Source organism: Sus scrofa, chromosome 14 (assembly GCF_000003025.6).
Source record: "Sus scrofa isolate TJ Tabasco breed Duroc chromosome 14, Sscrofa11.1, whole genome shotgun sequence".
Classification (NCBI taxonomy): domain Eukaryota; kingdom Metazoa; phylum Chordata; class Mammalia; order Artiodactyla; family Suidae; genus Sus; species Sus scrofa.
In genome coordinates, this window is record NC_010456.5 from 7,435,013 (window position 1) to 7,451,908 (window position 16,896).

Sequence of the window (16,896 nt, forward strand, 5' to 3'; positions counted from 1 at the left end):
TGGAGAACTGGGCCTTGAAGGCATCTTTGCATAGAGCCTGCCTGTTTTTTTTGGGGGGGAGGGGGTTAACCCCTGTTACCACACCTGCCCAGCCTCCCCCAGAGCAGCTGTGGGCTATTGGCCCTGACCCTCTTGTCTGGTCCTAGTGCTGCCTTTTGTGCGAGTCCCACTGGGTCCTTGCAGAAATAAACATGAACCAACTAAGAGGTGAACTCTGAGATGCCTGCTGAGTTCTCTCCCCTCATAGGAAGAGGTGGGAGGCCCTTTGTGGGGACAGGGTCCTGGTGGACTCATCTTTCTGGTTTGAGTAGAGTTGGTGCTAAGTGGCCCAACTCGGGTGTTCCGAGGTCCTCTTGATCCCCTCTGACTTGCTGAGCTGTGACAGTGGGAGCCCCGGGCCTTGGGGACAGCCGCTGGCTTGGCATCCACCTCACCGCTCCTGGGGAAGAACACGGGCTATGCTCTGCTCCATCACCCTCCCCCAGAGCCCAGTGCAGGCATGGCCCTTTGGGGACGCCTCCTGAGACTTGAGTCTAAATGTCCCATCTGGTCCTCACCAGGCTGTGCCCCTAACACATTTCACAAAAAAACAAGAGCTGATGAAATGTTGAGTCCTGTATTTGTTGATTTTCCTCATTTCCTAGACTGTTGCTCTGGGCAGGAGTTGCTTCTCCTTCGCGGTGGGTTTTGAAGGAGGCCCCTTTGGCCATGCTGGATGGGAGGGGCCCAGGAACCCACATCTGTGCAGATGAGAACCTGTAAGGGTGCAAAGCTCCCTGACTGCTAACTAAGGGAAGGAAACTTACTGTTCAGTGGCTGGGTGCAGAGGCCCAAATGAAACACACATGCAGGTTGTAAATCTTTTATTCCAAGTTTCAAGTATGTAAAGTGTCTGTGATGACACATGGCGATGGGTGAGTGTCCTCATCACCCAGGACCCTGGTTATAGCACCGCTGAATCAATTACCCACAGCACTGGAAGGACAGAAAGATGAGTCACTTACACAGGTGGGTTGGGTTTTCTTTTGAGCTATGCTTTCAAAGGCCCAGATGCCCAATATTAAATGCCACTAAGTTACCTGGTGTTTCAAAGTCTGTGAAAAGGTAATAATAGTATCTTGAAAAACGAGAGGATGCAGGGGTGTGGGGGGCTGGGGGAAAGAGAAGCACCAACTCTGAGCTCACCGAATCAGAAGACGCGTGGCAGCATTATTTATATGTGTCGATAGAATAGAACAGAGTAGAGGCAGTTGGTTTAGTTGGAAGAGAAGTCTAGGTATTCAGGTTGGCTGGAAATGACCTAAGAGGTGGAGAAACTGGGTTCAGCCTGACCTCCTTGGTTTGATAACTCAGGTTGCCAACGTGTAACTGAGAAGAAAATGACCCCATGTTACCTGGGGTGAGCTGAGTGCATGGTGTCAGACTGGGAGTGGACGTGTTTGGGATGGGACAGGTTGGTGACAGCCTGTGCACCTGCGGCCCTGGAAAGATGACTCTTGGTTGGCGCTGCTCCCACAGCCCTGTGGACAAGCCCCACCCCCAGAGGCCTTCCCAGGCTGCGTAAGGAACACGCCTTCCTCGTTGTCCTCCTGAGCTTGGCTGTGGCTGCAGGGGGTCGAGACGGGCTGGGTGAAGGGAGCCGGGCAGGCTGCAGTTGTTGGGGAAGACGCCCTGCGGCCTGAAGCCAGGGAGCGACCACATGGCTCCTTTACCGCGAGGTGAGCTGGTTATTTATGAGTCCACTGAAGTGTTCAAACTTTTTCTCTGTCTCTTCGCTGAAGGAACCACCTGAGGGGAGGCCATAGGGAGAGAGTTTGGCAAACTGTAGGCTCAGGCCTCGCCAGGAGCCTGGAGCCACCCACTGCCTTCCCCAGGTGACCAGTGGGGCCACCTTCCTGTGATGCCACTAGGGCCGTGACAGGTGCTGGTCATCTCCAGAGCCAGGTACATGTTAGGTGCTCTGTCAAAGTGGAGCAAGGTAGTGACTAAATCTAGTGCTTTTAGCTTCTGCCTGCACCGAGAGCGAGGCCCTCACTTTCCTGCAGGAGAGAAAGCCCAGCCTCCCCTTTTGTAACCCAGGTTGCACATACGAAGTACAAGGAAAGGCTTCTTTCTTTTATTGGCAACCAGAAGCCACAGGGGTGGACCAGCTTCTAGCTCTCAACGGGAAAATGATACACAGAGCCCACAAATTGCTGACGCCCACATTTTTGAGGTCTCATGCATAATGAGCTGGTGGCCTCAGTCCTTAAATAGCTCTGGGGTCTGCACCGGGCCACCCATTTCTGTACGGCCCTCCTCCTTAACCAGAGCTGGCTGTGAAAAGCCCGTCTCCATCCAGGCCTGTGTGTCTAGTACGTCCTTCCTGTGTGTGGAGATGCGTGGCTGGTCCCTTGCCCTGAGGTTTCTAACCCAAATTAGGAAGCTGCTCTGGTTTCTTGAGAAAATGACAGGCTCCTGCCTGTCTCCTGGAGGTAGGCTGCGGGCTGGGGGTCGGGGATTCCGGGGGGGGGCTGGCAGGCCTGAGGGGGCCCACCCTGGGGGTGCTGTGCTTCCCAGGAGGCCCCAGTGCCTTACCTATGTGGCAGTTGTACATCCAGATGCGGTGGCCGTCGTAGCGGGTCCTGCACTTCATGATGTTGTTGGTGTAGTCAGACTCTGCCACCTCGTAGTTGGGGTTAATGACAACCTGGGGACGAGTCAGGTCCAGTGGGGGGGGGGTCCTGCCTCAGCTGCCCTCCATCCCACGCCCAGTGGAGATGCTGAGACCAGGCCCGCCTTTCTGGCAGGACTGACCTCAGGGAAGGAGCAAGCTTGGCAAGGGCGGTGCTCCCAGAGCAGCCAGGGCAGGACTGGCTGGAGGTGAGGGCGGGGAGGCAGAGGGGGAGGCCGCCACGCACCTCTGTCTGTCTTGGTGTCATTCACACACGCGCGCGTGCGCACACACACACACACACAGCCTTATCAAGAGTAAGCCTCCAAAAAAGGGGTCACCCTCTCTCCTGGGTGCCCTGGGAGGTTTGAGGTTTGTCCAGAGGCAGGAGCTGGGGCCTCTGGAGGCCACAGAACAGCTGCTGAAGGAGCCGGAAGGGAGCTGGGGAGCAGGACGTGCTGAGATGGGGGGACAAGGACTGGACACTGTGGGGAGTTGGAGGAGGGCTGCCCTGGGCGCTGGAGACGACACTACTCCCCATGGTGTGACACTGGACATGTCCCTTCTGCTCTCCAGGCCTTGGTTTGCTCTGGGGGGGTCCCTAAGCCCTTCCTGCTCCCAGTGCAGAGCCTGGACTCTGGGGGGCTGCCCCTCCTCCTCTGCATCACCCCAGGTAAGAGGGTGTGGCCCAAAGAAGTGGGAGCACAAAGGATCATTATTTTGAGGGGGCTTCTGTGAGTGGACAGATACGGGAGATTTGGGATGAGGAACCCAGAAGAGAAGGAGGGGAGGGGAGGGTGAGGAGACAGGACCCGGGCCTGAGAACACAAATGAGACCTTCCCTGGAGGGTCCTGCTCCGCTCGGAAGGGCTGAGACCCCGGGGAGGCAAGGGGTGGGGGCAGAGCTGCCCTAGATGGGTGTGTGTGTTGGGGGGCAGCTGGCTAGGTTTGGGGCTCTCAGACCTTTCCCCCCAGAAGGGCCTGGGCGTGACCCTTTAGCAGGCTGGCTGGGGCTGCCAGAGCTGCTGTGGGAACAGACCAGTGGGGGCCTCTGGCCCTCTGGGGGCCCTAGCCTGTGTCCTCCCAGTGACTGTCTCTCAGCGAAGACTGGGAAATGTCCTGCTTGGGGTGATCTGACTTTTCTTTGATGTCTCTTCCACCCGACAAGCTTAGCTGTCCCCTGCCCGAGGCCATGCCTGGCTCACAGCCCTGGGCAGAGCCACCTACCCACTGAAGCTCAGGAAGCCCTTCACCCACAGCAAGCAGCCCCACCCCTGGGGGAGCCCACCCAGGTGTCCCTGATGGGTGCTCGTAAGGGCAGCGGGGGCTGTCAGGGTCTGTTCCACTGGGCGGGCTGGGGCTGAACGATGGTCTCCCAATTCCACCAAACTCTTGTATGTACACGTCTACATCCCCTGAGGATCTGTGGGTAGTGGCTTTAGCACCTTACCCAAGAGGATAGTGGTTTACAATAACCAAGATGTGGAAGCAACCTAAGTGTCCATCACAGATGAATAGATAAAGAAGATCTCTCTCTCTCTCTCTCTCTCTCTCTCTCTCTCTCTCTCTCACACACACACACACACACACACACACAGGAATAGAATATTACTCAGCCGTAAAAAAGAATGAAACGTTGCCATTCGTGACAACATGGATGGACTAGAGGGTATTATGCTTAGTGAAATAAGTTAGAGAAAGACAAATACTGTTGGGTTATCACATATGTGGAATCTAAAAAATGAAATACACTAGTGAATATAACAAAAAAGAAATAGACTCAGATATAGAGAAAAGCTAGTGGTTACCAGTAGGGAGAGGGAACGGGGGAGGAGCAAGATAGGGGTATGGGAATAAAGGTACAAACTACTCTGTATAAAATAAATAAGCTTCACAGCTCTGGCTCAGATTTGATCCTGCAAGGGGTGGCATAGGTCACAGATGTGGCTCAGATCCGGTGTTGCTGTGGGTGTGGTGTAGGCTGGCAGCTGCAGCTCTGATTCAACCCCTAGCCTGGGAACTTCCATATGCCATGGGTGTGGCCATAAATAAATAAATAAATACATTAACTAAAACAAAAAAGCTATAAGGATATATGGTACAGCACAGGGAATACAGACAACAGTTTACAGTAACCATAAATGGATTATAATCTAGAAAAATTTTGAATCACTATGTTGTTCATCTGAAATTTATGGGATATTGTGAATCGGCTATACAGGATTAAAAAAATAAGGAGTTCCCATGGTGGCTCAGCAGTAACAAATCCAACTAGTATCCATGAGGGCGTGGGTTCGATCCTGGCCTCACTCAGTGGGTTAAGGATTCTGTGTTGCTGTGGTGTAGGCTGGCAAGCTGCAGCTCCAATTTGACCCCTAGCCTGGGAACTTCCATATGCTGTGGCTGTGGCCCTAAAAAGATAATAAATAAATACATACATACATTAAAATAGATTTTTAAAAGATATAAATAAGATAAATAAATGAAGTGGCAGTAGCTGTCTTGTGTTGAAACAAACCAACAAAAACATCTGCTGTGGATCCAGGCAGTGGTGAGAACCAGGGTCCTAGTAACACATTGGGCCCTGCCTCTGAGCCTCTGTGCACAGGCCCCTCTGGCTGGAACGCCACTCCCTCCTTGGCCCGGCTTTCTCCTGCCTGTGCAGCATTCCTGGCGCCTGCGCTTGGGTCCATGTGGGAGTGGAGAGGGCCAGTGACTCCCAGGCCAGGGCTTTCACACGTCTAGAGCTCCATGTCTGTATCAAGGGAAATATTCTTTCCCACGAACGTGCCCATAAGAAGTTAATGTGCTAACTATGGTTTAAGGGTCAAGAACATAGAATACAGAGTCGATGTGACCTAGGTTTGCCTGGCGATGAACTGAGGGTGATGGTACAGCCCTTCCCTGGGGGTTACATGAGACAGTGTGTTCACAGGGGGAAGGCAGGGTCTGGCCTGCCACTGACCTTCCATGAGCCATAGTTCTTTTCTTCTTTTCTTTTCTTTTTTTTTTTTTTTTTTTTTTTTTGGTCTCTTTAGGGCCAAACCTGAGGCATATGGAAGTCCTCAGGCTAGGGGTTGATCAGAGCTACAGCTACCGGCCTACACCACAGCCACGGCCACGCCAGATCCAAGCTGTGTCTGTGACCTACATCGCAGCTCACAGCCACACCAGATCCTTAACCCGCTGAGCAAGGCCAGGGGTCGAATTCGAGTCCTTATGGATACTTGCGGGGTACTGCTGAGCCACAATGGGAACTCCAAGCCATAGTTCTCGAGGAGATGGCATGGTCAGAATTTACAGGTTCACCCAGCAAAGTGATAGAAAACCTCAAACATCAGCCACCCCGCACGGCGTATGTGTACAGAGACACGGATATTAAGTTTTTAAAAGAAAGAGCACACTGCTCTTTGCTTGGGCCTCCCTGAGTCTGCGGTTCTGGGCTCGTGGGTGGAAAAGCTCTTGGCTGTCTGCTTTCCAGCCTCTGAAACTGCCCAGGGAAACTTTCAAAGCCCCTCTGTGGTTACTTCCCTGCAGGTGGCAGTTCCTCCCAGGAGTGTCTGTAGGGTGGGGGACCATGGCCAGGCCCTGGGCTGGCTGAATGCTCCCTTAGGAGCAGAATGACAAGGCAGAATGACACACTTTTGGTGGCCCACTCTGCCACCCAAACGTCAAGCTGGAAAGCAAGATGGGTGAGGATGTGGGAAAAATGAGAAGGTGAAACGAAGTCTCCACAGGATATGGTGCCCCTTGGCTCCCCACCAGTCAGGGCCCTGGCTGAGGCATGCAGCTATCTGCAGGAAAGTGGGAGGCCAAAGCCTCTTAGTTCCTCCCCAGGGTCGCCCTTCCTCCTGGACAGAGTATGTGGAACCCTGGGAAGTCCCCACACAATCACTGTCTCTAGTGCCTGACATTCTACCATTATAGATTCATTTCTTTGCATTGAAAATTGTCCTCCCTGCAGATCCTCTTCTGTGAGGCAAACATTTCTGGGAGAGGTAAGTCACAAACACTTGTGAGTAAATGGCTCTTTGTGTGCTTGCTTTCATCCTTGACAGCACAGACCAAGGCAGGATAAGGACCCTGGGAGAAATCGGGGCAGAGGTGAGACTATAGCTCCAAAGGACACAAGAAGTGTAGGTTGCCTTAGAGGGTGGCACAAAGTGCTGGCCTGAGGACCAAGATGCAGGTGCATCTTGATTTGTAAGCACCAGGTGTTAACGGAACTGATGTCTCAGGGAGTCTGTATGCCTCGCATACCTGGGTTACCTGGGTGACCGTGACAGTGTCTGGGTGCAAGGCTCCTGCACTTTAGACAGCCTGGCGCCCATTCCTGTGTTTTCCGTCTGGGTACCATCAGCAAGGAGGCTGCCTCCCCCTCGCTAAGGCAGAGAGCCCTCCCCCCATCAGCAGAGGCCTGGAGCTCCTTCTCCCACCCCTTACCTGGAACAGGTAGTCTCCAGGAGGCACGTCTGTGATGTCAACCCACTGGCAGTCAATGTCATGGCGGTACATGTCCCAGCAGCCCATGGTGATGCCCTGCTCGCCGAAGTTGGCACACTCATAACTTTTCTGGATGTCTGTAGGCAGGGGCAGAGGAAAGCCTGTCACCAGGCGCCCATGGCCCCACTGCCCGCAGAGGCTTCCTCTGTCATTGTGACACCCTCCCCACTAAGGGCCCTGAGCAGCTCTGCCGGGTGAGTGACATCCCCAAACTCCACCCTCAACATCTCTCCTTCCCCCCAAGCCCTCATCCTCTGCTTCACCTGGGCTCAGAGCCTGCTCTGTGCTCTCCTTTCATTGCATTCCCTCCCTGGACTCCCTACCCACATCCCACTGCTCCCTTCGGGCCCCCTCCTCCACAAAGCCTTCCCTGGCTACTCTGGCCTACCCTCACCTTTCTTTTCTCGTTTTATTTTTATTTTATTTTTTTTTAAGGGCCTCAGTTGCGGCATATGGAAGTTCCCAGGCTAGGGGTGGAATAGGAGCGGTAATTGCAGGCCTACGCCACAGCCACACCAATGCCTGATCCAAGCTGCACCTGTGACCTACACCACAGCTCACGGCAATAACGAATCCTTAACCTACTCCATTGATTGAGGCCAGGGATCGAACCCAAGTCCTCACGGGTACTAGTCGTGTTCTTAACCTGCTGCACCACAACGGGAACTCCCACCCTTGCCTTTCTAAGGAACATCAGCCTGGGAATGAAGAGCATGTGCCTATCTGGTAAGTCTGGGTGTTTACTGCTGAGCCCGATGCAGGGGTCTTGTCTCCCTCTAGGGAATCTGCTCTGGATGTGCGCTCCGTCTGGCTTGTCTCTCTGACTCCTGGGTCAGCCTATTGTCTGGCACATGGTAGGTGCCCCAGACCCATCTGCTGTGTGATTCCATGGCATGCCAGGGGCCACGTCAACAGCTAACAATTTGCACCCATTTATTGAGAAACAGCCACATCTGGACACCACCCTAAGCCTGGCCATCCTGATAAGGTCAAGTGTCCCCTCTCAGAGACCCTGGCCATGTCAGGTTGGCAGCTGTGCCCACAGGTGGTCACGGTGTAGGTGTGGCGGCAGTGAGGGGCGTGAGCAAGTGATGCCTCCGCCTGGGGCAGTTGAGAGAGTCTGAAAACGTCAAGGGGGCGGGGTGGGGAGAGGGTGTGAGCTTGACCTTGAGGGTAAGTGCCTGTGGTGCAGGGGCACTTGGTGTTGGGGCACAGAGAGAAAGGCTGGGCAGCCAGAGTGGGAGGGGACCGAGGCTTTGGGCCTTACCCGGGAAAACGTGTGGACCTGCCAGTGCTCTCTGGTCTAACTCTGGGCAACCACGTGCCTTGATGGGCCGGCCTGCCCACTGCCCAGGCCCCATGCTCTCGCCATGGGGTTCCCAGTGGGAATGGTCCCCAGAGGGAAAAGTCCTTGGTGGCCAGGGTGACAGAGTCCCGAGCCAGGCCTGGGCTCTGGGCTGGGTGAGCACAGCCACAGGAGCATCTGCGTCCCCCTCAAGCTTCCCAACCCCCCCCCACAGATACCTCCTTCACATTCCGTGTCCTCCAAGCAGAAGCTGGCCTTGTGGCCCTCTGCCACCTTGGTCCCATTGAGGTTTAGCAGGTCGTAGTGGGTGAACACCTCCATGCTGTGGTAGTGCCTGGGGGGTGAGACAGAGGGGGGCTGGAAATCAGTTTCTGGAGTGATTGCTGCCTGCCAGCCCAGCTGGCCATTTCCCTCTGGGTACACCTTGGGCAGAGCAGTGTGGTCTAGAGTGACCCAGGTGGGAGAGGAGCGGGTCATGGGGCACAAAGGGAAGGGGGGATGGAGGCGAAGTCGGGGACCACAGGGCTTCCATGGGCTCTGGAGGGGGACAGCCTGCTCCCCTTCCCAGTCCTCAGGTCTCTTGTCAGCTAAACGGGAATAATGATGCCTCACACACGGGCTGTCGTGGGAACGTGCGAGGGAAACTGATGAGCACGGGGCTGGCATCAATAAGGTCAATAAATTAGGATTTTTTAAAGTAGATGCGTGCAGTACCTTCCTGAGCCCTCAGGTGGCTGCCACAGCCACTGCTCCTACGTGGTACACTTTCTGCAGGTGAATGTCAGTCCCTCTTTGATGTCTTTTTCTCCTCTTTCTTTTGAGGGTCGCACTTGTGGCACATGCCAAGTTCCCAGCTAGGGGCTGAACTGGAGCCGCAGCCAAAGGCATGTGCCACAGCCACAGCAACACCAGATCTGAGCCACATGTGCCTACACCGAAGCTCGTGGCAATGCCAGATCCTTAACCCACTGAATGAGGCCAGGGATCAAACCTGCCTCCTCATAGACACTATGTCAGGTTCTTAACCCACTGAGCCACAATGGGAACTCCATCTTTGATGTCTTTTGAAGACTTTTTTTTTTCGTCTTTTTAGGGCTGCACCCACACATATGGAGGTTCCCAGGCGAGGGGTCGAATTGGAGCTGTAGCCGCTGGTCTACACCACAGCTCACAGCAACGCCAGATCCTTAACCCTCTGAGCAAGATCAGGAATCGAACCTGCGTCCTCATGGATACTCTTCAGATTAGTTTCTGCTGAGCCACGAGGGGAACTCCTGAAGACTTTTTAAGGTGGGAATATGGTGCGGAGGGAGAGAGGTTGAAGAGGGGAGGAGGTGTGGGAAAGGCACCCGTGTACCGAAGCAGGTGACATTGAGCAAATAAAAAGGAGGGGAGAGAGGGTTTCCTGCCCAGCGCGCAAGAGAGGGTGGCAGGTGCATCATGCGGGCCCAAGAAGGAGCAGAGGGGGACGCTTGTGCACTCCGGTGCCTCTTGCCTCAGCTGAATGTTTTCTTTTGTTTTTTTCTTTGCTTTTTTTTTTAAGGTTGCACCTGCAGCATATGGAGGTTCCCAGGCTAAGGGTCAAATCAGTCAGAGCTGCAGCTGCCCGCCTATACCACAGCCATAGCAACAGGGATCGAGCCGCATCTGTGACCTACACCACAGCTCACGCAAAGCTGAATCTTTAACCCACTGAGTGAGGCCAGAGATCGAACCTATGTCCTCATGGATACTAGTTAGATTCGTTTCCTCTGTGCCACAACAGGAACTCCTCTGCTGGAGTGTTTCCTTAACAGTGTCCCAACTCATACCTTGAGGGGAGATGAGAACAGATGCAGATCCTTGGGAAGGCCTGTGTTTGGTGCAGAATAAATAAGGGAAACAGGCTGAGGCTCTTGGTAGCCAGGCCCATCCTAAGCTGCTATATGCAATCACAAGCGGCTGCACAGATTTGAATGTGCTTGTCTCTGTCATTACAGGGACATTTGGGAAATGGGGGAAAACCAGGAACAAGGTACCCAGCCTTGGGGAATAGAATGCGAGTTTTGCTTCTGTGCAACCCGAGATCCCTCCTTAGGAAAGACAGAATGACAGCGTGACCCCTGTGGGGGCTTCTGGAAGGATGGATTAGGAGACATCACAGAAATACCTCCTTGCTTGAAATCTGGGGCTTGTAACTGAGGAGCACTAGGTACCTGGCACCGCTCATTCTTGTACCCCTCCTGGGAGTGATGGCATCGTATTTTATTACCAGCACCACTGCTCCCATCGCTCCCATCATCCCCAGATCCACAGCAGCTCCCTGGCCTCCCAAGCCTCAGGTGGCTGGTCTCAGGTTCCCTTTGCTGGAACAGGAGCAGGAGAGGACAGGGGGAAGAGAGAGATTAAAAGGCCAGGCTGCAGAGAGGAAATTAGAGGCTCTTTTCCCTTCCTCCTGTGTTGGGCTTGTGCTAAAAATAATGTCAGAAGTTCCTAAGTTGGGCTTTTCCCAGGTCACTCATGTTGCTGGGTAAAAGGATGCTGAGCCAGAGGCCCACAGGACCATTCACAAGGACGTGTTTTGTGGCTGTTGAAGGGATGATTTTGAACGAGTCTATTTTGGCTTCTGGAGAGAGCATGATGAGACATGAGGTCTGACTCACTGCCTAAAACATGTCTGCATCTTTCAGAGAGGGGTTTATGTTACCATGTTTACCGGCTGGAAAGACTGAAGAGGAATAGGCTATGTTCCGTTGTCTAAACAAAATTCAGACGGAGTCCACAGACGGACTCTTGTAAGGCTGACCTTCTCCCGCTCCCCCTGTTTCCTGAAAACTTGATTTAAGAGTCTTCCCCCAACTCTTCAGTTTTTCCCCTGCAGACACCAGGAGGAAACAGCTGGTGTGGAGCCTCCTGATTCTGGCTGGCTGCCCTGCGGGAGCCTCTATGCTTTCTGTCTGGGGGGCATGTGGACATCACCTCCGGGGCCACATTTCCCGCAACCAGGGGCGCCCCCCCTCCACCACCCATACAAGCATCCCAGGAGACACAAAGCAGGGCTGCTGAGAAGGCAGGAGGGTGCCTCCTGGTGATCAGGGGACATTTCCTCTCTTCAGGCTGAGTGTCCTGAGCTTCAGGGGTCTAAGTGGGGGGGGGGGGGCTGAGCCATGGGATAAAGTTAGGGAAACTCTGATTTGCAAAAAAAAATTTCAGAAGTCTATGGGGGGGAAGAATATCAGACACTAGGCAGAGGTGACTGTAACCTGGATGAGAGGAAGGACAGCCTTCTAACCGTGCGATTCCGGAGTTCTAGGGCGGCAGTGGTCCAGGCAGGATGCTCAGCGGGAGGGGGACCCCCATCCATCAAGGGCCATGAATATGAAAGAGCAGGGCTCCTGGCATTTCCCTCTAGGTCTGGTTGTTAAGGAGACTCCTCCGGGGGTCAGTCTCTGTGTTTCATCTTAGTGCTTTCAAGGAACAGAGCTCTGTTCCTCACTGCAGCACCCACTACATCGGGAGGGAGAGTCTTCCTGCTCACACTTATTTGAGCCGGGGTTCTCAACTCGGCCCCACAGATGGCCTTCGGTGTCTGTAAATCTGCCAACACAGGATGTTCCATCTAGAAATGACTTTTTGGAGTGGAGGATGGGCCAGCTTTCATCACACTCCCACAGGGACCCGACAGAGATTTGGGGCCAGGGGTCCTGTTGAAAGGTCCTCCCACAGAGCCTGGAGAAGGCCTTCTTACACTCCCTGGGGACTTCTGGTCAGAGGTTCTCAGCCAAGGTCCAGGAAGGCAAGCCCTGAAGGGACATATGCTTAGCCAGGATGTTCTTTCCCAGCCATCCCTCCCAAATCATTGATTGCAACATCCGTAAACAAAGAAATAAAACAGAACTCAGGAAAAGCAGGGGTTGGAGGGGTGGGTGCGGGGTGTCAAAGTTCCTGGAGCTCCAGCTCAGAAGAAACACTTCCAGAACGTTGCCATGTGTATCCTTAGAGAAGGGACTGTTCTTTGGAGATCAGGCCTGTGTCACCGGGAGACTCCCACCACGTGGTGCCTGGGTGGAGCGCCATATGCAGGGCAGAGATGCAATTACCTTCTACTTAGAGACCCACAGGCCAGTGTTTCTGCCCATGTGCTTTCTGAAGGAAATCAGGCACCCGTATGTCATGGCTTTAATTCTACTCCCTGACTTCCTCCCTGTAAAAGACCTCCGTGGTTCCTTTTCTTCCTTTTTCTTTTTTGTGCCCCTGCCCCGCCCCACCCAGGCACATGGAGTTCCCTGGCCAGGGATCAGATCTGAGCTGCAGTCAAGTCCCGACCTAAGTCACAGCTGTGGCAATGCCAGATCCTTAACCCACTTTGGTGGGCGCCACAGCAGGAACTCCCTCCATGCTTCCATATAAGGACCAAAACATCTTTGGCTAATTAGGACTTTAGGACATACCGATAGTAATTACAGCTGACCTTTGAACAATGCAGAGGTTAGGGGTGCTGACCGCCACAGAGTTAAAAATCACCTCCTGCTGTCTCTGCCTCGGAAACCAAGAAGCTGATAAATGACTCACCTCCTCCAGGGCAGGAAGTTGCAACCATTTGGCTAGAATTGGGCCTCAAACCCTAGTTCTTTTGATTCCACATAGTGTGGAATCCAACTTTTCCCCACACTGAGTTAATTTAAAATCTGTAAAATGAAAATACATGTAGGTACTATATTTATTGGGAAAAAAACACTATAAGTGGATTCATGCAGTTCAAACCCATGTTGTTCAAGGGTTGACTATATGAAGAAATTGTAGCACCCCAAAATTCTACCATAGTCCTTGACTATATGAAGAAATTGTAGCACCCCAAAATTCTACCATAGTCCTTTCTTTTGAAATGGGTTGAACAGCTCTATCCTAAAACAGATTCAAATGTGACCTATCCATATGTTATGACATGAAGAAGCAGCCCAATACAGATTTTTTTTTTTCCTTTTCAGGGCTGCACCCACAGCATATGGAGGTTCCCAGGCTAGGGGCTGAATCAGAGCTGCAGCTGCCAGCCTACGCCAGAGTCACAGCAACGCTGGACCCAAGCCGTATCTGCGACCTATACCGCAGCTCTTGGCAATGCCGGACCCTTAACCCACTGATCGAGGCCAGGGGTCAAACCTGAATCCTCATAGGAACAACCTTGGGTCCTTAACCCGATGAGCCACAATGGGAATTTCCCCACCCCCAAGAGATTTCTCATGAAGATTGGGCAGAGATAACAGAAAGAATGCATACAGTAGCCTGGGAATCAGATAGGGAGGGCCCCAGCTTCTTGTGTCATCTTGGGCAAGTCACATGAACCCTGAGCCTCCATTTCCTGACCCAGGAAAATGAGGGTTCCCTGCCCTGGCACGTGAAGGGGGTCAATAAATGTTAGTTCTTATGCCCCTAACAGTGGGCACTGAATTTTAGAGCTGGAAGGACGCCGAGAGGCAGCCAGACGGGGGCCTCTCAGATTTTCATGTGCACACAGTTCCCTGGTGACCCTATTAACATGCAGACTTGGATGCGAATCTGCAAAGTGGTCTTGGATTCAGCACTGATGGCAGATGCTGCCAGCTCTCGGGCCTCACTCAGGGAAGTAGGACCTAGTGCAAAAGCTCTTGTAAGGATCAGGATTCTGAGCACAGGGCAGCTGCTCACTGTGGACCCCTGGGGGTGGGGATGGGGGGGCTGCTATTGTGTTGAATGGCAGGGGCCTCCCTCCCTCCCTCGCTTCATTTTCAGCAGCGTGCTCACTCTGTTCCCTCCACTTGCCCAGCTCAAGTCTGAGGAGAAAATGAGAACAAGCAGAGGCAGCGGGTTCTGGATTAGGGTAGGAAACAAGGCAAAAGGGAAAGAAAAGAGGGGAGAGGCAGGAAGATAAGCTGGGTGGTTTTGTTGGCTCCAGCTGGGACTGGCTCTAGGTTTTCACTCAGTTCTTGTCCAGGATTTATATAGCACTGGGCTCAGAGCCATAGACTGGGGTCTGGAAGGGACACGAGAGGTCCCGGCTGATGTGGCCCAGCTGGCCTGACATCATGCAGCTGGTTTGAGGCACAGCTGGGCTGACAGACCAGGCCTCAGGACTCCTAGATCTAGAACTCTTGTGTCCATGCCCACTGTCTTCCTAGGGATACTAAACACGTATACCAGGATTTAAAAATTCTTTTTCTTTCTCTTTTTTTTTTGCCTTTGTCTTTTTTTTTTTTTTGGCTTTTTGCTATTTCTTGGGCCGCTCCCGCAGCATATGGAGGTTCCCAGGCTAGGGGTCGAATCGGAGCTGTAGCCACCGGCCTACGCCAGAGCCACAGCAACGCGGGATCCGACCTGCGTCTGCAACCTACACCACAGCTCACGGCAACGCCGGATCCTTAACCCACTGAGCAAGGACAGGGACCGAACCCGCAATCTCATGGTTCCTAGTCGGATTCGTTAACCACTGCGCCACGACGGGAACTCCTGCCTTTGTCTTTTTAAGGCCACAGCCGTGGCATATGGAGGTTTCCAGGCTAGGGGTCGAATCAGAGCTGCAGCTGCCACAGCTCATAGCAACGCCGGATCCTTAAGCCACTGAGTGGGGCCAGGGATTGAACCCACAACCTCATGGTTACTAGTCGGGTTCGTTAACCACTGAGCCACGATGGGAAATCCTAAAAATTATTTCTTCACGAACTCAGACTCCAGCAACTGCAGAAGCCCAAGCATCCCGCAGAGCACGAATTTGCTGTGGACACACTTGAAAACCATTGACTGAAGAAGGTCAACGGAGAGCCGCTGGGTTCTCAAAACAAAGCTTGTTTGCTAACATTAGAGGCAATGGAGGCAAGAAAGTGAATGGGTTCAAGGAGGGCGAGTGGGCCGGCGACACTGGGAGGGGAGCAGAGGAGTGTCAGCAAATGTGGAAGCCAGCGTGGCAGATGGGACGCCCTCCAACTAGGAAGAACCCTGCTCCCAGGGCCATGTGGCTCTTCGGCTGGTCTCTACGGGACCCTGTGATACTGAATCCCCCCTGAGCCCTGCAGGCTGGGGCAGCTGGGGGCGCTGGCAGGGAGGCTCACCTATGGCAGTCATGCCAGATCCACGCGTGGCGGCCGTTCTTGGGTCGGAAGTCGGACTGGCCGTTGTTGTGGATCTGGGAGGAGAAGCGCAGGAGCCTCCGGTAGCCGGTGGTGGGGTTGGTCTGGGCGGCCGAGGCGGCGAGGCAGTTCTCCTCCATGGCACACTGCAGCATGAACATGGGCCGGTCCTCCAGGTAGGTGCTCTGCTGCACAATCTCTGCGTTGAGGACCAGGTCTGGGGCGGCTGGGAGGGCAGACACGGGGTTCAAACCAGGCCGGAGACCCCTCCCCGCTTCACAAGTTTGTTCCTTCTGACTCCCAAGCTGGGAGCTGGGAGCTGGGAGCTAGGACTAGCCTGCAGCCCTGCCCAGCACCACCGCCACCCCCTGCTTCCCTCCTGCTTCTCTGAGAGTCCTCCCAGATGCCTCTGCAGAGCTCAGTACACGTGGGCAAGATGTCGACAGTTGTTCAGTCTGGATAATGGGTACAGGAGGGTTCATTATATTTTTCTCTCTCCTTCTGAGTGGCTTGAGATTTTCCGTAATAAAAAGCAAACAATAACCATGAAATTGCGTTACCCAGAGACAGAACACTCTAAATACCTTGGTCTGATTCTTCTGGGAATGTATTCTGGGAATATACAAATATGTTTCCCAGTGTACGTTTGTAGATTTTTAAATTTATTTATTTTTGCAAAAGTTTCCAGGCCTGGGATCGAACCTGCACCACAGCAGTGACCTGAGCCACGGTAGTGACAAAGCCAGATCCTTAACCTGCTGAGCCACCAGGGAACACCCAGTTTGTAGATTTATAGTCTGCTAATCCTGTTTCTCTTAAAATCTATCTTGGCGTATTTCCTTGTTAATAAATATACAATACAATATCAATTTCATGGCTATATAATATTTAATTCATAACCTCATCCCATACTTTTAGATACACAGGTTCCTTGGAACTTTTCACCGTTAAAGCCGTGATAAACATCCTATAGTAAACCTTCATATATAACTCTAATCATTTCTTTAGAATATATTTCTATAAGTAAAATTGTTGGGGGGGCAGGGTTTCATACTTTCAAGGCTCTGATATATCAGTTTCCACTTGCACTGTTTCCTTAGGTATCTTTTTGTTTGTTTGTTTGTTTGCTTTTTTAAGGCCGCTCCTGTGGCACATGGAGGTTCCCAGGCTAGGGGTTCAATTGGAGCTAAAGCTGCCAGCCTACGCCACAGCCACAGCCACATCAGATACGAGCCATGTCTGTGACCTACACCACAGCTCACAGCAATGCTGGATCCTTAACTCTCTGAGCAAGGTCAGGGATCAAAGCTGCAACCTCATGGTTCCTAGTCGAATTAGTTTCTGCTGCGCCAGAA

The 16,896-nt window shown here is 53.0% G+C and overlaps 1 protein-coding gene across 2 annotated transcripts in view; it reads right to left on the reverse strand.

Moving 5' to 3' along the window:
- LOXL2 (lysyl oxidase like 2) overlaps window positions 849-16,896 on the reverse strand; it is a 104,839-nt gene continuing 88,791 nt past the window's right edge. For both annotated transcript variants that reach the window (XM_021074114.1, XM_021074115.1), the window contains 5 exons: window positions 15,524-15,767; window positions 8,681-8,796; window positions 7,097-7,233; window positions 2,578-2,689; window positions 849-1,788 (listed from right to left, as the gene is read on the reverse strand). In XM_021074114.1, the coding sequence (XP_020929773.1) occupies window positions 1,709-1,788; window positions 2,578-2,689; window positions 7,097-7,233; window positions 8,681-8,796; window positions 15,524-15,767 (689 nt within the window). In that variant the 3' untranslated portion in view covers window positions 849-1,708. The remainder of the gene's footprint in view (window positions 1,789-2,577; window positions 2,690-7,096; window positions 7,234-8,680; window positions 8,797-15,523; window positions 15,768-16,896) is intronic.